Source organism: Myxine glutinosa, chromosome 5 (genome assembly GCF_964187855.1).
Source record: "Myxine glutinosa chromosome 5, kmMyxGlut1.1, whole genome shotgun sequence".
NCBI classification, from domain to species: Eukaryota; Metazoa; Chordata; class Myxini; order Myxiniformes; family Myxinidae; genus Myxine; species Myxine glutinosa.
Window position 1 is genome coordinate 54,254,862 of NC_136265.1, and position 23,378 is coordinate 54,278,239.

At 45.1% G+C, this 23,378-nt stretch overlaps 2 protein-coding genes across 2 annotated transcripts in view; one reads left to right on the forward strand and one right to left on the reverse strand.

Annotated features, from left to right (window-relative positions):
- LOC144892275 (uncharacterized) overlaps window positions 1-23,378 on the reverse strand; it is a 341,101-nt gene that overhangs the window by 137,443 nt on the left and 180,280 nt on the right. The window lies entirely within an intron of this gene.
- Window positions 15,834-23,378, forward strand: part of LOC137428605 (retinal guanylyl cyclase 2) — a 30,161-nt gene continuing 22,616 nt past the window's right edge. The window contains exons 1-7 of the mRNA XM_078778078.1: window positions 15,834-15,999; window positions 17,780-17,876; window positions 18,000-18,137; window positions 19,082-19,162; window positions 19,250-19,426; window positions 19,630-19,786; window positions 22,695-22,844. Coding sequence (XP_078634204.1) covers window positions 15,977-15,999; window positions 17,780-17,876; window positions 18,000-18,137; window positions 19,082-19,162; window positions 19,250-19,426; window positions 19,630-19,786; window positions 22,695-22,844 — 823 coding nt within the window. The 5' untranslated portion in view covers window positions 15,834-15,976. The remainder of the gene's footprint in view (window positions 16,000-17,779; window positions 17,877-17,999; window positions 18,138-19,081; window positions 19,163-19,249; window positions 19,427-19,629; window positions 19,787-22,694; window positions 22,845-23,378) is intronic.

Genomic DNA, 23,378 nt, shown 5'->3' on the forward strand with positions numbered 1-23,378 from the left:
GGCATCAACGGCGGCAAACCTGCGGATTCTCTTTTTCTACGACCTTTAAAATAACTATTTAATTCAATTTAATTATATACTTGAACCCCGGAGAACGCAAATTGCCTTTTTGTCACTTTCAAAAACCCTTCTGTTTAGCGGTACTTGGACAAAATATTTCGGCATTTTACGTCGTCTCGCCCAATCAAATTTGCCGCTCGTAGACCCCGCCCATATCCTTGTTTCTCAAGACTCAGGGTAAGGTGTTCTATGAACTCTCCAGTATATTATATATTTATTTATTTTTAAACCATTCATGATTGTTTTTTGTTTTTCTTACGCTCAACATGAAGGCTGTACCTGGCATCCATCACCAGGCCAACGTCATTGTGCAAGTACAGCATAGTAGGGATATCAACTTGAAAGAAAAAACATTTTGAAAGAAAAAACATAAAGAAAAAACAAACATGAAAGAACAAACATCAAGGTTTGGATAAGGCAACGATGTAGTTGCGTACTTCGATTTGCCAAATGCGTTACAATGGCCCATGGAAGACTTGGTTGGTGAAGCCCAAATATAGCAAATTATTGGGACTAGCAACGTTGTCCGCCCTATTGGCGGGGCTTCAATTGGGAGGCCCAAATGAAAAGACAAAATATCAGAAATTGAAGGCTTTTTATTTTAAATGATTCATATAAACATCTGTTAAATCATATCACATGCAAATCATCAAAATCTAAACAGTATTTGTAGAATTTCAATAAAAGCCACATCACTGTTCATATCAGTAAATATTATTCCATTGTATTTGGAAAAATTGGAAAATCGGAAAAATTGGAAAAACAATATAGCCTATTTTACTCCAGGGGGTCCCAGGATTACCCACCCAAAATTTCGTTGCGATCGGTTCAGCCGTTTTTGCGGTACCTTGGAACAGACGGACAGACGGACCTTTGGTGAATTACAGTAAGATGAACAATGTTGGGATGTGCCATGACGAAATTGGATATCGACATGGCTTCCATCGGATTGGTCCATGTTGGTCCGCAAACATTAACAAACCGATGATGTAAAAGACGCAGCATTGCGGAATGAATGGAATTTCCAGGAGAACTCACCGCAGGCAGGTTGGTGGTCTTTCTGTCTTCTACCGACTCCTCTCCGGCCTTGCCCCCCAGCTCTCTCTGTGCTCTGTCCCCCAAATATTCCTGCAGGTCGCACAAGATCTGCCTGCAACCCTCTTATGGTTAAACTGCCAAAATCTAGGCTCTCTGCTCACCTTCACTCTTTCATTCCCCTTTTCTCTCGCCTCTGGAACAAACTCCCCCACTCCCTTCAATCCCACTCCTCCCTCCAGGTCTTTAAAACAGCTGTTCACCACGATCTCTTATCTTCCCCCATTCAAAACCTTGATCTTTTCTAACCCCCGTTAATTCACCCCAGATACACTTTTTTGAAATCACAACTTCTTTCCTGGAAGTCCTTGCAGTGTCCATATGTTTTATATCTCTCCCACCTCCCCCCAAGCCCTCTCCCTCCCACATTTCTCTCGATGTCCCTGCTCTCAAATGTTGTTTGTGTCCTTCCCCCTCTCTTCCCATCTTGTCTACCGCTCCCCTTATTTTGTGTTTTCTGTGTCGGTTTGACTTTTTGTGTGAATAATGTTTGGTCTTTCACGAGCCTCGATCTTGTATACAAAAAAATATACATGATGAGTATACATGATGGCGGGCAAATCAACACTAGAATCTTACATCCTGGAGTCGACACTGGAATCTCGTATCCTGGAGTCGACACTGGAATCTTGCATCCTGGAGTCGACACTGGAATATTGCATCCTGGAGTCGACACTGGAATCTCGCATCTGGGGATGGGTGTAAAACTATTTCTGGAGTGTTGAAAGTTCCCAAGAGCACAGTGAGCTCCATCATTAGGAAAATGGAAAGAAGATGGACCTACCCGGACTTTTCATAGAGCTGGTCGTCTGATCAAATTGAGCAACCGGACAAAAAGGACCTTGGTTAGGGAGGTGACCAAGAATCCAATGGCCATTGACAGAACTACAGAATTCCTTGGCTGAGATAGGAGAACCTTCCGGAAGGACAACAGTCTCTGCTGCACTTCACAAATCTAGGCTTTATGGGAGAGTGGCCAGAAGGAAGCCATTGCTGAGAAAAAGGATCATGACAGCACTATGAAGTTTGCAAAAAAGCACGTGAAAGACTCAGAGCAAGAGGCAAAATATTCTGTGGTCTGACGAGATGAAAATTTAACTCTTTTGCCTGAATTTAAAGGGTGGAAACCGAGCACAGCTCATCACCCACCCATCACCATCCCTACTGTGAAGCATGGTGGTGGCAGCATCATGTTATGGGGATGCTTTTCAGCGGCAGGACCTGGGAAACTTGTCAGGATAGAGGGAACAATTAATGGAGCCAAATATTGGCAAATCCTAGAAGAGAACCTACTTCAGAGTGCAAAAGACCTCAGACTGCAGTGACGATTTACATTCCAAAAGGACAATGACCCCAAGCATTCAGTGAAAGCAACACTGGAATGGCTTCAGAGCAAGAGCGTAGAAGGATGACAGAGCTTGAGCAAATCAGCAATGAAGAATGGGAGAAACTCCCCAAATCCAGATGTGCAAAGCTGATACAGACAAACCCAAGAAGACCCGAAGCTGTAATCGCTGCCAAAGGCGCTTCTACAAAGTATTGACTCAGATTTGAATACTTGTGTAAATTAGATATTTCTGTGTTTCATTTTTAATTATTTTGTAAAAACAATTCAAAAAAATTAATCCACTGTGGTATTACGTGTAGATCAGTGACAAAAAAAATCTCACTTTAATACATTTTAAATTCAGGCTGTAACACAACAAAATGTGAAAAAGTCAAGGGGTGTGAATATTTTCTGAAGGCACTGTATACTTGAAGACTATAGAACACAAATCACTGTCATAATACTTTCAAAAACATGACATATATCAATACATCACATTAGTGGGCGTGACATGTGCGAGTGTGCTTATTGAGAGAAGAAGAGACCGCTAATATGGCTACGTATAATGTCGATTGACGCTGCATTATATGGTGATCAATAAAGCCTCCATCTCCTAAGCTGCGACTCCACGTCATCTTGTTAGTGCATACCAACGGTGTATAACAGTAGCTTCAGTAGCGCTAAACTTCCGGATTTTTAAAAACTATCTTTAAAATCATTATTTATTCAAATTGACGTATATACCTGAATAATGCGCAGGGTGTGGTGTTCTATGAACTCTCTAGTTTTCTTGTTTATTGTGATGATCCATGGAAACGTGGTCAGATCTCAACTCATGTCCTGTGTATTTTTACTCAACAGGTGTGTATTTTTACCGTTTACCGATTCCTTTTTAACAGATGACGATTTGTTTATTTATTTATAGTCTGGACTGTCTTTTTACACAGGTCGTTACCTGTATGACCGATCAATCATCACCTGTATAGACCAGGAGCCCAGAAGGTTTATTCAAGCCGAAGCAACTGACCACGTGGGTTGAAAGGGTTCTACCCCCACATCACAAAAACGCATTGCTGCCGGGTCAGGGCCGGTGCCTTCCTGCCCAAATCGCCCAAAATAGGGACGCCATTACCGAAAATCCTATTTTCATCAATATCTGGAAAACTATACATGGCGGTATCACAAATCTGGGGTCTACACCCATGTTTTCATGGTCAATCATTACAAAAATGCATTTCTCCTTAGCCAGGGTTAACATCAAGTCCTCATACGCAACCATGGCTAGGGATCTTTTGACGAAGGTATCCTCGAGTCATGGAGAGCAAATCCAGTTAGTATTTGACAAGTACCAGTCACCGTCCATCAAAGATGCTGAGCGAAACCTGCGTCGTTCAACTACTTCTCAAGCATTTGTAATTACCGGGCCTGATCAGGCTCAGCGGCAGAGTGGCACAGAGTTACAAAAAAATGGATCATTCAAAGAAGAGTTCGCCCACTTCATCATGGAGGAATGGAAGAAGCCTCAATATGGGCAAATCCTTGGAAGAAAAACATTGTATGTTTCACATGGTGGTGTGCGCATGGCGATGAAGAATGACGGGGATGATCTTCTCCAATCTCGACATGAAGAGGCTGATACTCTCATTGCCTTTCATGCAAACAGCATTTCCACTGGTAACATTCTGGTGAGGTCCACCGATACGGACGTCTTCATCATTCTGCTTGGGCTCTCTGGAAGGTCGGAAGGGATCAGCATCATCATGGACTATGGATCTGGCAACAACCTAAGGTACATCGGTGTCTCTAAAGTAGCTGCCATTCGTGAGAAGAAACGGCCTGGTATAACTGAAGCAATCATCGGCCTTCATGCCCTGACTGGTTGTGATTTCACATCATGTTTCTTCAGAAAGGGCAAAGTTAAGCCCCTCCAGTGGATGGAATCAGATCCAGCTCATATGATGGCATTGCGATCTCTGACTTCCGAGGAAGTAGACATTCCAGGTGTTACTGCCTTTGTCTGCTCGCTGTATGGGTTCAAAACCTCTGACATTCATGAAGCCAGATACAAGGCGTTCATGCGCATGAGTGGTGGTAATGAGAAGGAGCCCCTTGCCAGAATCAAGAAGATAAACTGTGCTTCTCTTCCCCCATGCAGCAAGACACTTGGTAATCATATCAAAAGAGCCCGATATGTGGCAAGAATCTGGAAGAGGGCTGATCAGACTGATCCAACAGGTGGGGCAAGTCCCACAGACTATGGATGGAAGTTGACTCAAAACTGCTTTGGACCAGATTGGTACCCAGGAAGTGCAGTACCAGAGTCCCTCACAGGCCTACCTACGGATGACGGAGACAGAGTTGGAGCGGCTTCCATAGATGACGAGGAATCAGACGTCGATAGTACTTGGAGTGAGGACAGCAATACTAGTGATGAGAGTGACGGAGTAGACACGTAAAAATGCAGAGATGTCAGAACACCTAGTGTCATTGAACAGGACTATTTTCCTTCTGAAGGACAATGACTCTGCAAGTTGTGAGTTTAGGACACAAGTTGGATGGAAATACCATAATACACCATTGTTGAGGTAATGCATGGTGAACTAGATATTTTAAACACTGTAAATGTTGTCAATGTAATGACTGACCATGAAAACATGGGTGTAGACACGTCATTTGTGACTTTAAACACTTTTCTTGCACAACGTTTCTAAAAATGTTTAAAACCTAAACACAAATGTCAAATTCATAAACACCATCTGTTTAATAAACACAAGCCATCAACTTCCTAAACATGTTTAGCATAAATTTAAACTTGTTTAGAAACGTGGTGCAACATAGTGTTTAGAAAAGTGTTTAAAGTCTAAACACTGTTTTGCATATGGTATTATCATGTATAGTTTTCCAGATAATTAGGAAAGTATATTTTTTTTAACAATGGTATCCTTACTTTGGGTGCTTTTGGGCTTGACCAAGGAGAAATGCATTTTTGTAATGATTGACCATGAAAACATGGGTGTAGACACCAGATTTGTGATACTGCCATGCATAGTTGTCCAGATATTGAGGGAAATAGGATTTTCAGCAATGGTTTCCTTACTTTGGGTGCTTTTTGGCGGGAAAGACACAACCCTGGCTAAGGAGAAATGCATTTTTATAATGATTGACCATGAAAACATGGGTGTAGACACCAGATTTGTGATACTGCCATGTATAGTTTTCCAGATATTGATGAAAATAGGATTTTCGGTAATGGCGTCCCTATTTTGGGCGATTTGGGCAGGAAGGCACCGGCCCTGACCCGGCAGCAATGCATTTTTGTGATGTGGGGGTAGAACCCTTTCAACCCACGTGGTCAGTTGCTTCGGCGCTTTTCACTTGAATAAACCTTCTGGGCTCCTGGTCCAGTATGGCAATCGTATCGTATCATCAATCGTATCATCCCGTTCCTGACTTGCCTCGCAGACCATTTTACTCGTCGGATGATATCTTCCATCTACCTGTACTCTTTATATCATTTTACTCATCGGGTGATATTTTCGATCTACCTATACTCTTTATATCATTTTACTCGTCAGGTGATATTTTCCATCTACCTGTACTCTTTATATCATTTTACTCATCGGGTGATCTTTTCCATCTACCTGTACTGTTTATATCATTTTACTCATTGGGGTGATATTTTCCATCTACCTGTACTCTTTATATCATTTTACTCGTCGGGTTATATTTTCCATCTACCTGTACTCTTTATATCATTTTATTCATCGGGTGATATTTTCCATCTACCTGTACTGTGTATATCATTTTACTCATTGGGGTGATATTTTCCATCTACCTTTACTCTTTATATCATTTTACTCATCGGGTGATCTTTTCCATCTACCTGTACTGTTTACACCATTTTACTCATTGGAGTGATCTTTTCCATCTACCTGTACTTTTTATACCATACCTAAACATTTTACTTTTTCCCTTGGACAACCTGTGAAATGAACTCGTGCTCTTACCTTATATATGCAAACGCTCAATTATGTAACAAACCCACAAAGGTGAGGTATTCTGATGCTCAGACAATTTGGTCTTGATGACGTCACCAGCAAGATAAACCGTAACAATTGTAAGAGCCGTGTGTGTATTATATTCTAACATGTTGCTCCTATTGTGACGTCACTAGCAAGATAAACCATCACAATTGTAAGAGCAGTGTGTGTATTATATTCTAACATGTTGCTCCTATTGTGACGTCACTAGCAAGATAAACCATAACAATTGTAAGAGCAGTGTGTGTATTTTATTCTAACATGTTGCTCCTATTGTGACGTCACTAGCAAGATAAACCATAACAATTGTAAGAGCAGTGTGTGTATTTTATTCTACCATGTTGCTCCTATTGTGACGTCACTAGCAAGATAAACCGTAACAATTGTAAGAGCAGTGTGTGTATTATATTCTAACATGTTGCTTCTATGGTGACGTCACTAGCAAGATAAACCATAACAATTGACAGAGCTGTGTGTGTATTCTATTCTAACATGTTGCTCCGATTGTGACGTCACTATCAAGATAAACTGTAATAATTCAATGAACAGAGAGTATTGTGTCCGTTGAGTATGCTCTCACTTACATCCGTCCTTCCGCAGGTCCCGCATACTCGCCAAGTACCCGGACCATGCGAAGATGCTCAAAAGTTCGACCCCGCTAACGGGATCACCCCATGACCACTGGTGGCTGTGGCCGCGACCGCTCGCCCTTACGCTGCTGTACGTGTTCATGTGCAGCGCACTGACCATCGGTGCCTCGTTCCGTGCCGCAGTACTGGGTCCTTGGGCGTGCGAACCCCATTTTGCCAACGTGTACCCGGAGGCCGCCGCCGCGCTCGCGGTGCGTCGGATCAACGATGACCGCTCCATGGACCTCGGGTTCTGGTTCGAGGCGGTCGTTGTACGACAGAGCTGCAGCGCATCCCGTGCGCTTGAGGATTTTGCGTCCCTGCGAGACCGTGTCGCGGCCTTCGTGGGTCCGATGGACCCCACGTACTGCGGAGCCGCGGGACTCCTGGCGGGAGCCTGGGACAAAGCGATGGTGACTACCGCGTGTCCGAACCCAGCGCTGAGCGATGCGCGTCTCTTTCCCACCTATTGGAACCCACTTCCTCCGCACGCGCGGGTCCTCTACGCCATGTTCAAGAACTTCCAATGGGCACACCTGGCCGTGCTGGCGGCCGACCGGGCGTTCTGGCTCAGCACGGCACGTGAACTGGCGTCGGCCCTTCGGATCCTGGGCCTACCTGTGGCCCTGGTGGCCGGAACGGGTCAAGGACGCATCGGGGCCGAGGCAGTCTTGCGGGAGGTGCAGCTCTTGCAGCACGTGCGCGGTACGATGATGTTGAGCAGATATTGACCATTTACCCTGTCGCCCAGTCGAACTACCTTATAGACAGACCGTTGTTGTTCTCGAGGACAGTTGGAGCAATTTGGAGGGAAGTTTTAGGGACATCACCAAAACTACAGCGGACGAAGTAGCTAAATACGATACAAGACCGGGGCTTCAGTTGTGCAAAACATTTAGAAGGTTGTCCTGGCTTTTTTATTGTTAAATTTTTTACATGCACAAAGCACAAAGATCGATGCTTTGTCTTCATTTAGATTCTCATTAGACAATGCGATGACGTAGGCCTATTGTGACGCAGTACTTTGTTTTGAAGCATTCGCTGGTGGGTTTTCGTGCTCCTCGACAAAAATCCAAGTAGACCTTTGGTCAACAACCCACTATTATAGCAGAGAGTTATTGTGACCGGTTGGTAACAGTACGCCGCGTATTTAGGGTGAGAGAGGCACGTAGTGTTCTGCCAGGCTTTTGGGGTGAATTAAGGGGTCTACAGAGTAGAGTGAATATATGTACGCATCCCCGTGGTGCTGATTTGCTCCTACCCCATATTTACCCTCGTCAGAGGAGAGGGTATTGCATTTGAGTCCGTTTATTTGTCTGTTTGTTTGTCTGCTTGTTTGTCCGCACAGAATAAATATGATTTTCTCTGTAACCGTTGGTCCGATTGACAGGAAATTTTCACCATTAATGCAACTCCACATGTAGAATTTTTTTAATGATAATTATGACGTCATAGGTCACGTGGTTCGGCCGCCATCTTGGAAAAACCGAAAAACTTTGCACCTCTATATCTCGGAAAGTGCTGAATAGAAAAAATTGAGACATGGCTCATTGTAAAGAACTCTCCATGGGGAATAAAATAGGTTAATGATGATCGTCATAGGTGCGTGCCTCCATTATGACGTCATAATTCGACAAGTACAAAACTTCATCCGATCAAGATGAAATTTATTGAGCGTCATGTAAGCATAAATTGGTGGAGAAAAAAATAATGATGACGTCATCGGTCACGTGGTTCGGCCGCCATATTTGTTTTAACACAAAAGCCTTAAAAACCACTGAAAATACATCCTGGCGAGGGTTTGCAATCTCTGATTGCTCTTTTTCTTGTTCATATTGCAGTGATCATCATGTGCATGCCATCGGCGCTGCTTGGGGGCCCCGAGGAACGCGTGCTCCTGGAAAAGGCGCATGAGTTGGGCATGACGCTCGGGAAGCACGTGTTCGTACCATACGACACGCTCACATACAGCCTCCCACACGGTAGCGCCAGCTACTCGGCTCTGACCAACAACAGCCGACTGCGAGCCGCGTACGACGCCGTGCTGACCATCACGCTGGAGTCCGAGAATGGAAGCTTTTACGAACAGCTCCAGGAAGCGGAGCGGCGGGGCGAGCTGCGGATCGCAGGTCCATTGCACGAGGTATGTCTGGATGCCAATCCACACCACCGTACCAAATGGATATACGTGCAATCCGTGACGTCAAAAAGTGACGTCATGTATAAATGGCATTCGATATGCAAGGCTCAGCCCTTGTACCTGTATGGGTCTTGTCTGATCCATTATCCTTGGCTCAAGACCATGTACGGGTCTTGTCTGCCCGTGCTTCCCTGTCATGGTCAATACCACAACACAAAGTCCCGTAGGGCAATGACATCTGGGAACAGCATTTGCCTGGCCATACCGTATGTATGTATATATGTATGTATGTATGTATGTGTCCCTTCCACCGGCATTTTGCGGGTTTATTCCTTTTAAAATTAGTTTTCTCAGCAACCATTGGTCTGATTGGCACGAAATTCTCAAAATAGGTGCGCCTCCTCCTGTAGATTTTTAAAATGATAATTATGACGTCACAGGTCACGTGGTACGGACGTCATCTTGTAAAAAAACTTTGCACCTCTATATCTCTGAAACTGCTCCATGGAAAAATTGAAAGGTGGCTCTTTGTAAAGTACTCCCCATGGGGAATAACATATGTTAATGATGGTGGCTTCATTATGACGTCATAAATCGACAAGTAGAACACTTGATCGGAGCAGTATGAAATTTCTTGAGCGTGATATAGGGATAAATTGGTCGAGAAAATAAATTTGATGACATCATCGGTCACGTGGTTCGGTAGCCATATTTTTACGGTGTAGCCAGTAGGGCAATGCTGTCTGGAACAGCGTTTGCCTGTCCATCCGGTGTTTGTGTATATTTCCCTCACAAACGTCCACCAATCAGAACTGAGGATCTGGTCACATGACAAGGGGACAGCAGATCCTCCACTCAGCAGATCCAAGCCCAGTTAAGACTATCGGTCTTGTTAGTCCCCTACCGGTGTACACCGGAGGGGACTATAGGTTTGCACGCCGTCCCTCCGTCTGTCAGTCTGTCAGTCCGTCAGTCCGTCACGCAAAGAACAGTTTTCCGGACTTTTTTTTCTAAACTCTTCATGCTAATGATTTCAAACTTGGTACATGGTTTCCTCATGTTAAGTTACAGATCAAGTTCGAACTTCACGACGTTTCGATCATTTTTAACAAAGTTATGGCACTTTGAACTTTGGGAATTCTGATAATTCTGATGATCCTTAACTCAGTGCCATTTTAAGTTTTAATTTCCTTTAAAAACCAATTTCTCTGCAATAATAGGACCGATTGAGATCAAATTTTCACTATAGGAGGGACTCGGTCTGTAGAATATTTTAATGGTAATTATGACGTCACAGGTCACGTGGTTCGGCCGCCATATTGTTTTTCATGAAAACACGAAAACCCCTTTTTCTCTGCAACGGCTGAACAGATCGAGGCCAAAGTTTGCAGGCAGAATCGCATACCCATGACGAACAAAAAGGTCAGCGAGCATGACGTCATGCGTCACATGGTTTCAGAGTTATGACGTTTTTCAGCATGAACCTTTAAAACCGAGCTCCTCCCTCATTTTTGATCCAATCGAGGGGAAACTTCACAGATCTGTTCAGCACGTCAATCTACTAAAATGTCCTTTTGGAATTTGCGATAGGGCACGTGGTTTGGCAGATATCGTTAATTAAACGAAAATATTTTAAAAATGGATATCTCTTGTTTATTCCAGAGTTCTCCTCAAGCCGCACCGCACACCCTCAGCCTCGTCTCGCGCAAGCGTCAACAGCGCGACACAGCGTGCGCTTTCCGGAGGGGCGGAGCCAAGCCGAGCAACATATATATACACATCGATCATTGATCGTGAACCGGAAAATATAATAAATTACTGATATTTAGCGACTCGAAAGGTTCTTTATCAACAACTTATTTATGGTGCTTCTGCTGACCTGTCTGCAAGGTGTATAAATCGAAGTCCCGAGTGCGAATCACAGGTGAGCCCGTCTTGAGGTAATTAGCGATTGGGAACGATTCAGAATCTGTGGGTAAAGAACCCTTGGTAATTTCCCCAACAGTTTTCCGGAGGACAGACTGCCGGTAGGGGACATGTATTGCAGCGCAATACTCAGAATGCTTGTTTAAGTAGTAAGGTATGTACGCATTAACAATTGACAAAGAGTGGACCACAGTGGGTGGACCAGCATCACCGCACCCTCAAGGTCGTTAATGAGCCAGCTGGATTCCGAACAATTCATGGAAGTTCTCCTGATATTAACTCGTTATATTGAAGCTGGCAATCCAAATCCCTATAATACAGTGGCTTTCACATGGATTTGAACACACGACCTGTATGACCCGATCCAATGTCCTCACGTCCACCAAGGCACCACCTCACTCTTCCGGACACAGAACCTGAATCTGAGGAATCTATTGACCAGGAATCGGGCATTAAAAAGAGGGCACGTGGGAAGCATTCTTGGGGAAAGTTGCAAACTCCGCCAAATTTGCATACGTAATAAATGTATGAGGCTCCACGTTGTGTAAGTCCAGCGAGCGCATGACATCACTGGAGTGGGGATTATGTCTGTGACTGCTTTGGTTCCTCATTACACGTTGTACTTGTTTGGTAACTCGAGAGCTTTTACAAAACGACTTTAGTAACATGTGACGTCACAATAACAGGCAAACGGGCTTGGGAAATGTTCGCAAGCGTAATTCGGCTCGAGATTGGAAACCTTCGGCTCACTGGGTCTCAGGTGGAGCGTGGCCTGGACAAAGCGCTCTGGGGTTAGATTCCCGACTATGACCGCCATTTTGTGTGGTGCCAGCAGGGGGTCCTGCATGCTGGAGCTCGGGCCTCAGAGTAAGGTGTTTTGGACCCTTTTTCCCCCCCTTTTTTTCGTATACAAGATCGAGGCTCGTGTAAGAGCAAATATTAATGAGAAAAAAACAAACGGACACATAAGACAAAATAAAGGGAGCGGGAGACAAGATGGGGAGAGAGGGAAGCACACAAGTACATTTGAGAGCAGGGACATCGGGAGATCTTTGGGAGGGAGAGGGCTTGGGGAGAGGAGGCGTGGGAAGGGGATTGGGGGGTGAGGGAGGTAAAAAAAAACACATGGAGTAAAAAAAAAAAAAAAAAAAGAGGCACCTAAAACACCATACTCTGAGGCTTGAAGCTCTAGCATGCAGGACCCCCTGCTGGCACTACAGAAAATGGCGGTCATAGTCGGGAATCGAACCCCAGAGCATTTTGTCCAGGCCATGCTCCACCTGAGAGCCCTTTGGGTCTGTAGTATTGAGAGTTGAATATTCCAGAAGTATAACCTGCGTGACGGCCCCATTCAGTGAGATGAAGAATCTCCAGGTGTAGTTCGGATCAAATCAGAGCTCAACCGATCGATGTCTGGACGAAGCACGAGGGCGTGACGTCAACTTGGATCACGAATATGAACGTGCACGATTCGGAGCCGAATTCTCTATTTTAAACCCCACGTGTAATTGAGATTATGACGTCATAACAATTGTTCATCGTCTACCGTATTTTAAATTTGCATTGCTACGGCTACCGCTACGTACTGATCCTCCAAAACCCTCGCAGACTCAATCAATCGGGACGATGACATTGAAAATGTGCAGTTTTCCAGCCCAGAGGCCTGATTCAAACCTGACCAATCCACAATAGGTTGTCATGGAAACCGTAGCACAATGTACCACTGAATCTGCAATATTGAGGAATTGTTGAGGAATGCTTTTCTTGATACACCTGTGTACTTGTTGCTAAAGGTTGAATGGGTACCCTACTAGCCATTGAATAAGTCCTCAATGTCTAGGTACTGTCCCTACCATATTCTGAAGCCCTGGTACACCTGCAGGTCTCTCCGTTCTTCGGCACGGTCTACAGCTCGCTGTATGCACTCGCTACTGCTCTGCACGCGTCAAGCGATGCCAGCGGACATGTCCGAACTTCCGGTACGGTCCTGGCAGCGGCGTCCGACAAACTGGACGTGCCCGGCTTCAACCAGCGTCTACGGAAAGGTGGGAGTCTGGCAAGATACGCTGTGCTGGACACGGACGGGAGAGACGGGCGCCTGACACGCGTCTTCTCCCTGGACACGGGCTCCGGAATCTTGAGCCCCACGGGTCGTGCTGCTCACTTCCCCGGGGGTCGACCCCCACGAGCGGATGCCGAGTGCTGGTTTGAACGTACGGGTGCATGTATCGGAGGTACGGGCTTCGTCTTTGCACAGGTGTTTGTATCTGGTCTTGGACATTGCTCAGATCTTTCACCATTCATTTTACGAGGGAAATCTCACAAGATGGAAAATTTAATTAATTAATAAATGTTTTGAAGCTCCTTCAGTGATTGTAATGGAGTTAAACCATCTTATTCCCCAGGTGTGGATCCGATGTTTGTCCTTTTGGTATTCGTGGTCATCCTTTGCCTTATTTTCGGAGCTGGTGCCTTCACTTACCTGCTCAGGTACCTCTTGATATTTGTCCCTTGAGTCAAGTGATTGCTTCGTCTACTTTGATCTACTTGTTTAAATCCTGATGTTTTCCTTACTTTCATTTGAAAGTCTGATCTTTGTTCTTACTTAATTAAGTGTTACCTCCATTCCCTAATCAGGTGTCGGTTAAATACCTAAACTTAAACAACTGCCAGTACAGCCACAGTGGGTCCAGTGTTATACCTACCTGGGGCAGGATATCTATCTAGGTTCCTGCTGCTTATGGATATATGTTTAAGATCCTAATGCACTTTTTGAAAGGAGCATGCCATTGTGTGCTGGTACCCTGGTCAAATTCTAAAATTCGTCCTCTGGTGAGCACCTCTGGAAATTGGAAAGGTTTAGAGCATACCACAGGTGTTTACATACAGTACCTTTGATATGACATTAATAAATAAATACAGGGTGTTTCAAAAAGAGTGATACAACTTTAAACGTTTATTTAAAAATAAACAGAAACCTCAGGAACGTGAACCAAACATTTATTGAAAGCTTATGACATGGTATTTTCTACCACTGATTGCTATTGCAGTAACTCCCTGCTGGAGTTAGTGAGAGCCCAAGGTCTGAAATTGGCATTTACGCAAAATCCTTGTAATTGACGTTCTCGATGTGTGCCCCTCCACGGTTCAGACAGGCATTGATCCTGACTCCAAAGTTCTGTCCAACTTTCCTGTAGGTCTCATGTGGAACTGACTGGAGATAGTCTGACACCTCCTGCTTCAGATCATCCAGTGTGGCAGGGCGGTTGACGTAAACAGAGCCCTTGGCAGCCCCCCAGAACCAATAGTCCAGAGGGTTCAAGTCTGGGCTATGGGGTGCCCAGTCATGAGCGGTACCCAGGGCAACGACGCGGTTTCTTTAGAGCTGCTGCAGGAAAGTTATGGTGTCACCACCAGTATGCGGGGGTGCACTATCTGCATAAAACAGGTCATGTTGAGCTTGTTTGGGGTGACCTTTTGGGCTAGACCATTATGTAACCTCTGGAGCACGGCACGGTAGCACTCACCGTTGATCGTCACCGTCCTGCTGTTGTCATTCTCAAACCAGTAAGGCCCGAGCATTACCCATCTGGCATTGAAGGTGCAGAAGCATGTGACCTTAGGCCCTTTCGGGTACCTCTCAGTGATCTCCTCAGGTGGTTCTGCCCCCCAGAAAATATTTTTGTGGTTGTTGATGGCACCGTTCAAGTGGAAATGGGCTTCTTCACTGAACCACATCAGGTTGATCCAGTTGGGGGTACCGCTCCATCCTGTCACTGAGCCAATTGCACATATGAAGTCTTCTCATGTCATCTTGACTCAGTTTACGCCTAATAGAGATGATGATAGTGAGTGAGGATACGCCAGACTGATGTTGATTTGATGCCCAGCTCCTCGGAGTGCCGGCGGTGTTGCCCTTGCTCGAGTTGTGCACTGTACCCTTGTGCTCAAAATGTTTCACAATACGTTGAATGGCACAATTTGTGGGTCCATCACATGTTCTGAGGTCATATTCCCGGTAGAACCTCCGGCGGGTGCCTACATATGATTTCGTACCGCAGAGCCACCACTTTTGTCTTCTGCTCCACTGTCAATGTCATAGTTGAGCTACAGAGCTATAAATCCCAGGGAACAAATACCACCATAACACCACCAAATCCTGAAAAGGAAAACAGTATAGGTCAAAAAACAAAGAAATGGCAGGAAGTCAAAGCTGTATCAATCTTTTTGAAACGCCCTGTACATTTAATAAATTATTAAAATCTCTATCACAAAAAAAGGAAAATACCTGATTTGTTTTTTCGCCCACTACTCCTAAACTTCTTGCCTAATCTCAACCAAACTTGGCACAGGTACTCAGGGGTGTCCTGTAAAGTGGTCGGCGTCAATCCCCTCGTGATGCGTTCATGACGAACGTTCATTCTGTCACTGAAATTCATGAGGGTGTAATGCGCAGCTGTACAAAACGGTGTCTGAGTCGCTAGGAAATGAAATAATGTCGTCGAATGGACGAAAGGTGACAATGGGGTTGATTCTTAATGTATATCGGCAACCGATGCCGATGGCAGATGAATGCAGATGGCGCAACGTCCGATGAACGGAACACCAATCTGGTCGGATCGATGATCAAAGAAAGCTCGAAAGCATTGATGCCGCATCGTCCTGTTGGAATGACCTGGGGAGGTATTTTAGTTCCTCGGCGGGTTGCTCAGGTCATCCCCTGACTAAGTTGTATTAGGAGAGAAGGGGACAGGAAGTGATGGGTCAACCGCCAACTCTCAGGTCACCATTTTCTTGCATTTCCCCAGTTAGCTCATTTGCATTTTGACTGCCATTAACCTTTGCTCGACCACCTCAAGAACACCTGTTTTTATGCCTCCGCTGACGAAGTTGCCGGAGGCATTATGTTTTCAGGTTGTCCGTCCGGCTGTCCGTCCGTCCGTCCGTGATAGGTTTTCGTTACCACGATAACTTGAGAACGGCTGAAGTGATCAAATTAAAACTTGGTTCAAGTATGTATGATGTAAAGATTAACTGGTTAAATTTTGGGGTCAAGAGGTCAAAGGTCAAAATCTGTAATATGTATATAACTTGAGAACGGCTGAAGTGATCAAATTAAAACTTGGTTCAAGTATGTATGATGTAAAGATTAACTGGTTAAATTTTGGGGTCAAGAGGTCAAAGGTCAAAATCTGTAATATGTATATAACTTGAGAACGGCTGAAGTGATCAAATTAAAACTTGGTTCAAGTATGTATGATGTAAAGATTAACTGGTTAAATTTTGGGGTCAAGAGGTCAAAGGTCAAAATCTGTAATATGTATATAACTTGAAAATGGCTGAAGTGATCAAATGAAAACTTGGTTCAAGTATGTATGATGATGTAAAGATTAACTGGTTAGCTTTTGGGGTCAAGAGGTCAAAGGTCAAAATCTGTAATATATATATAACTTGAGAACGGCTGAAGTGATCAAATTAAAACTTGGTTCCAGTATGTATGATGATGTAAAGATTAACTGGTTAGCTTTTGGGGTCAAGAGGTCAAAGGTCAAAATCTGTAATATGTATATAACTTGAGAACGGCTGAAGTGATCAAATTAAAACTTGGTTCAAGTATGTATGATGATGTAAAGATTAACTGGTTAGCTTTTGGGGTCAAGAGGTCAAAGGTCAAAATCTGTAATATGTATATCTATCTATAATTCCAGTAATCTCTGTGTGTATGTGTGTGTGTCTGTGTGTGTGTGTGTGTGTCTGTGTGTCTGTGTGTCTGTGACCGCTGTTTCTCGACAACCACGGGTCCGATATACTTGAAACTTGCCAGGTATATTGCTGGGGACCCGAGGATGTGCCTTTTCAAGGTTTGAAATTAATCGGAGAAGTAGTTACCGAGCTATGGCGATTTAGCCGTTCGCCGTTCGCTTTGGCTTTGCGAATGGACCAAACCATTTCATGTAAATAGAGGGGGGGGTTCTGTGGTCGTTGCGAATGGACCAAACCATTTCATGTAAATAGAGGGGGGGGTTCTGTGGTCGTTACTGCCACGTGGTTTCAAAGTTTTTTTTTGTTGTTGTTGTTTGCATGCATGTTTTTTTGCACCCACGTACGGGCATGCCCTAGTAACTTGAAAATGGCTGAAGTGATCAAATTAAAACTTGGTACAGGTGTGTATAATGATGTAAAGATTAACTGATTCGATTTTGGGGTCAGGAGGTCAAGAGGTCAAAGGGCAAAGTCTGTAATAAGTCTTTCACTTGAGAATGGCTAAAGGGATCAAATTCAAACTTGGTACAGGTATGCATAATGATGTGAAGATTGACTGATTAGATCTTGGGGTCCTGAGGTCGAAGCCCAAAGGTTAGAGGTCATGTGAGGTAAAAATGTGATAACTTGAGAACAGCTGAATGGATTTAAATCAAACTTCGTACAAGTATTATAATGACGTAACAATGTTGGTGGAGGCATATCGGTCGACGTCGTGACGTCGCAGAGTGTCATTGTAGTTTATTTTTTATTTCCATCCTCTACGTTCTCCACCTTCACTCAAACCTTTGTGTCCCAGACGGCGCCTCCAACAGCTGCAGATGTTCAAAGGACCAAACAGAATTCTCTTGACCATAGATGACCTGACATTTGTGAACCCACAGCTGAACCGCAAGGTAAGCGAACACTTTGACTTCATTTGGGGCCTTAGACCCAGAAAGGCCCGACATTCCATTGTACTCAACGATGAGTTTATCATTACCTGCTGTACTGAATTGAATGTGTCTTCTCGGTCTAAGCACATCACCGAAGATGGGAAGACGAGCATCACGGGGCGAAGTTTGATAGACATGAGGGGTACGAAGACCCCGCGTCAGTCGCTCTCGGAAAAAAGCATCCCACCTAACCCTGAGAACTCGTGTGTGGCACTCTTTGAGGTACCAGCACAACCGTCACACTCATTCAACGTGCCGTCACCTGGCCTGATATGGCAGATGCAAAATCAACTTCTCACTTTCCATGGTAAATCAATCTTTTTGGCACAACCTCAGTCGATTAATCAATAGGATATGACGTCATCACATTGTCTGGCATACCTTTCGGCAATGGGAGGCCATCCTGCACAGGTATCGCAGCCCAACTTTCAATTCCTGCCTCGATCTATGGGGAGGGAGCACTGCATCAGTTCATATATCCACCTCCCAGGTAATGATGCAAACAGGTGCTGCTTCGGCATGGATGATACATCATGTTGAGAGAAGTAATTACATATTAGGCGTATATAAACCGAGTCATGGTGCGGGTCATACATGTGTGCAAGGGATGATGCTGCCTTACATGTGAGTTTATGTCTAGTCTTGTGATCACGACCAGCCTGGTGTTGGCTTCGCGGTTAGGGTGCCGGGTTAGTGGTTAGGGTTCCGGGTTAGCGGTTAGGGTTCCGGGTTAGCGGTTAGGGTGCCGGGTTAGCGGTTAGGGTGCCGGGTTAGCGTTTAGGGTGCCGGGTTAGCGGTTAGAGTGCCGGCTTGGGATCCTAGGATCCTGGGTTCAAATCCCGGTCGATCGCTGAATTAACACCAGGGGGGTTGAATCAGCCTGTCATCCTTCCGAGGTCGGCAAATTGAGTACCAGTTCACTGGTAATTCCCTGTGTACCGCAAGAGGCGACTAACAGGGTTGGCGGCAGGAAGGGCATCCAGCCGCAGAACATTGCTTCAAAAAGGGGACCACGGTGCCCGAAAAAGGCCAACCCCTGCTCTGCAGGGAAAAATGGCCTCTAAAGGTGGTTCTTGTGATCATGACCGTCCACATCACCATCATGTGAATCATGTGACTGTGAATATCATTATCACATGATGTATGCCCTCGGTGTTGTTTGGCAGGGCGACTGGGTTTGGCTGAAACGGTTACCGGCAGGGAAGTTCGGCGAGCTGCGGCAGGCAACGACCGGAGTCTTTCGCAAGGTTCGCTCGGCCATGACGATCTGGACGATGGACCACGTGACGCGAGCCGAGGCCTACCCTAACACCCCTCCTTGCACTCCCATACAGCTTCGTGATCTGCGGCACGAGAACGTGAACCCTTTCCTCGGGTTCTTTTGCGACTGCGGCGTGGCGGCTGTCGTGACGGAGCTGTGCTCTCGGGGCAGCCTGGAGGACCTCATCCACAATGCAGACATGAAGCTCGACTGGATGTTCAAATCCTCGTTGCTGCTCGACCTCATCAAGGCAGGTTGAAATCCTTTGAGGTTCTCAATTTTTACTTGGGTGTCACACATAGTTTAGTTACGGAGTTTGAGTGACAGAAGAAGAAGAAGAATCACCAATCGTGGTGGGCTCTGTTTTTGTTGACGAATCCATCAAGGCCATTTTGCACAACGTCCCTGTCGAGTTGTGATCCGCAGTGACCCTCTTCATCGCCCCGTCTGCAGGGAATGAAGTATCTGCACCACCGTGAGCTGGTCCACGGGCGCTTGAAGTCGCGCAACTGTGTGGTGGACGGACGTTTTGTCCTCAAGATCACCGACCATGGTTGCAACGAACTGATGGATGTGCAGAGGCTTACGTGGGATGAACCCATAGCTGAGGGTAAGCAGAAGCTGATCCACGCAGGGTCCAAAGGCTTGGGCGAGGCCCACTGCCTCATAGTTCAAAAGAAATAAATCATATTTAATGGGAAAGGGCGTCATTTCAATGGGTCGAGGGTGGTCTATTGGGCACACCGCTACCACCTCATCCCCACCTTAGAAATAACCTTTGCGAATGAACTCCACCTTCTAAAACCCTGAGATCCACCACCGACAGGATCTCTGAACACAAAACATCTCTTCGATCTCTCCACCATTTGACATACAAATCTTGTGTACCCAATCCCTCGCTCTCTGTGCCCATCCTTCCCTGTCGTACCCAACTGCTCCAGGACTTGGTGTGTTTTGTACCTGATAAGGTTCTTTCAACCCTCGACTCTGACTCTGCAACAGGAACAGGCAGCATCAGCTCACGTGTCCTTATAACCTGCTCTGCTGGTCTTGCACATGATCTCTCTCTGCCCTTTTCACCTTGTCATTTACCACGGGTCATCTTCCATCTTCTTGGAAATCCACCAACATCGCAGCATTACATAAAAAGGTAGAAAAACGGATCTCCTCAACCTCAACTACAGATCTATCAGCTTACTTCCAATCATCAGCAAGGCCATGGAATCCATCATCTCAGTTGAAATGAAATCTTCCTTTTCCCCAACAACCTCATCTCAGATCACCAACTTGGTTTCAGACCAGGTTACTCCACCTTGGACGTGCTGCTTCTACTCACCCAATGATGGATGTAGGCCCTCAGTGTTAGACATGAGATCAGTACATCTCTGGACATATCTCGAGCTTTTTATACAGTCTGGCATCCTACCTTACTCTCTAAACTTTCTGCCTATGGTACCAAAGGCCAACTGCACACATGGCTTACTGACTTCCTCTACTCTCGCAACCATCATGTGACATTCAACGGAATCCTTTCATCTCCTCTCCCTGTCAAGGCTGGGGTTCCCCAAGGCAGTATTCTGGGCCCTGTGCTTTTACTGGTCTCAATCAATGTTCTCTCCGACTCTCTGAAAAATCCTCTCTATCTCTTTGCTGATGACTCCACTCTGCCGCTCCGTTCCTCATCTCTCAGATCGGCAGTCTGAAGCCTCCTCACTCTGCAGACCTCGACAAAATCACAGACTGGTCAAACAAGTGGAACATGTCTTTCAATCCTGACAAATCTCACACTCTCACTTTGTCTCTCCGAAAAGACCGACTGGACAACCCTTCCATCTACTTTCTCAACAATCCTCTCCAAGAAGTTCTGTCACTCAAGCTTTTGGGTTTCACCAAAATCACTCCTTTTTTCCTTCTGCCAGTTTTTCCTTCTGTATCAATCTTGTCCACCCCATGCGTCCTCCCCTGCCCCTCATTCCTCCACACACCCATGATTTGTCCAAGTCTTCCTCTATTTTGTCCTTCAACCATGCTGTTGCCCCCCCCCCCCTCTCTCTTCTATTCATTACCCTCGCCAGAGGAGAGCGTATTGCACTTGAGTCCGTTTGTCTGTTTGTTTGTCCGCACAGAATAAATATGATTTTCTCTGCAACCGTTGGACCGATCGACAGGAAATTTTCACCATAGGTGCAACTCCACCTGTAGAATGTTCTAATGATAATTATGACGTCATAGATGACGTGGTTTGGTCGCCATCTTGGAAAAACCGAAAACATTTGCACCTCTATATCTCCGAAAGCGCTGAATAGAAAAAAATTGAGACATGGCTCATTGTAAAGAACTCTCCATGGGGAATAAAAGATGTTAAATGATGATGTCATAGGTGCCTCTATTATGACGTCATAATTCGACAAGTACAAAATTTCATCCGATCAAGATGAAATTTATTGAGCGTCCTGTAGGCATAAATTGGTGGAGAAAAAAAATATATTGATGACGTCATAGATCACGTGGTTCGGCCGCCATCTTGGAAAAACCGAAAAACGTTGCACCTTGATATCTCCGAAAACGCTGCATTAAAAAAATTGAAACATGGCTCATTGTAAAGAACTCTCCATGGAGAATAAAATATGTTAACGATGATGTCATAGTTGCCTCCATTATGATGTCATAATTCGACAAGTACAAAAATTCATCCGATCAAGATGAAATTTATTGAGCATAATCTAGGAATAAATTAGTTTAGAAAAAAATAATGACGTCATCGATCACGTGGTTCGGCCGCCATATTTGTTTTAACACAAAAGCCTTAAAAACCACTGAAAATACATCCTGGCGAGGGTTTGCAATCTCTGATTGCTCTTTTTCTTGTTTTGTTCTGTATTCTAACTCTTCCACCTTGTATCAAACAATCGACATTGCGGACAATATAAGCGAGACATTGTCCGTGGTCGAGAGGCCCGTTTAGCAGGTGCAGGTTAACTGATCCGTCGCCAGTTGATTAAAACACCTTCCTTAATTGGGATTAGGCATCTCCCTGCGGTACTGCGGCGTCACCTTGCGTTTCGATGAAAATGTTGTGGTTACAGAGATTTCCTGTGGGGCTGTAACATTTACAACACAGCGGGACTCGGCAAGCGAAAGTAACTTGCGGCGACAAGACCATAATGGGGGAAATGAGGTGCGGTGTGCAGAAAATCCCCCAATGGGTCTGCAGGGACCGGCCAAAGGAGCCCCCTCGATGCGCTAGGTATGCAAGAAAGCAAATTGAGAAAAGGAAAATGAGGGGGAAAACAGGTGATGGGGGATGAGAAAGCTGCATAGAGGAATAATGAGGTAGTGGGGGTGAAGACCTGCACGCACACACACACACACACACACACACACACACCTATTATAATTATTAGACTTTTACATTGATTTGTCCACGCAGACTTGTGACATTTCCTCCTTGATGAGGCCCGGTGGGACGATACCGCAGTGATTTGTAACCTATGTCACCATATGCCTCTGGATGGCAGAACTGCTGTGGACGGCACCAGAACTGCTGCGAGATACAGAACTATGTCGACTCGGAACACTCAGGGCCGACGTCTTCAGCTTTGCCATCATCATGCAGGAGTTGATCATACGAGGACGTCCGTACTGTATGGTCGACCTCACAGCGGAAGGTGTGTACAGCCCATTGACCCTGTATTGGTGTTTTTCACGAAACGGGCCAGTGTATGACCCGATGAGATGGTCTACAGACGAGGCGTAGCAAAGGGATTGCATTGAAGAATGGAGCAATGAGGACTAGAAGGGCACTAGGTAGAGCACGTACCTCCACCATGCTGAACAGTTTATGGTTTGTATCCCACTGATAGGCCGGATTTGGATTCGGACCTGAACCAAAATCTAATCAGCTTGTTCTTGTCACCAAACCAACTCGTCCACCAAGTTCAGTCATAATCTGTCCACCACGTTTTGTAATATCATGCTGTGTATTATTTTTGGCCCAATTTCTCAATGTTGAGGAATCACTTAAATAATTAAATTCTAGTGTCTGGATCCGGATGTTCACCAAAATTGAATCAATTCGTCCTTGTTACACACCTAATCTGTCCACCACGTTTTGTCGGAATCTGTCCCTAATTTTTTGAGATATTACGTTTTATATCCCCTCAACTACAGACTATGTATCTCATTTTTGGCCCTATCTCTCA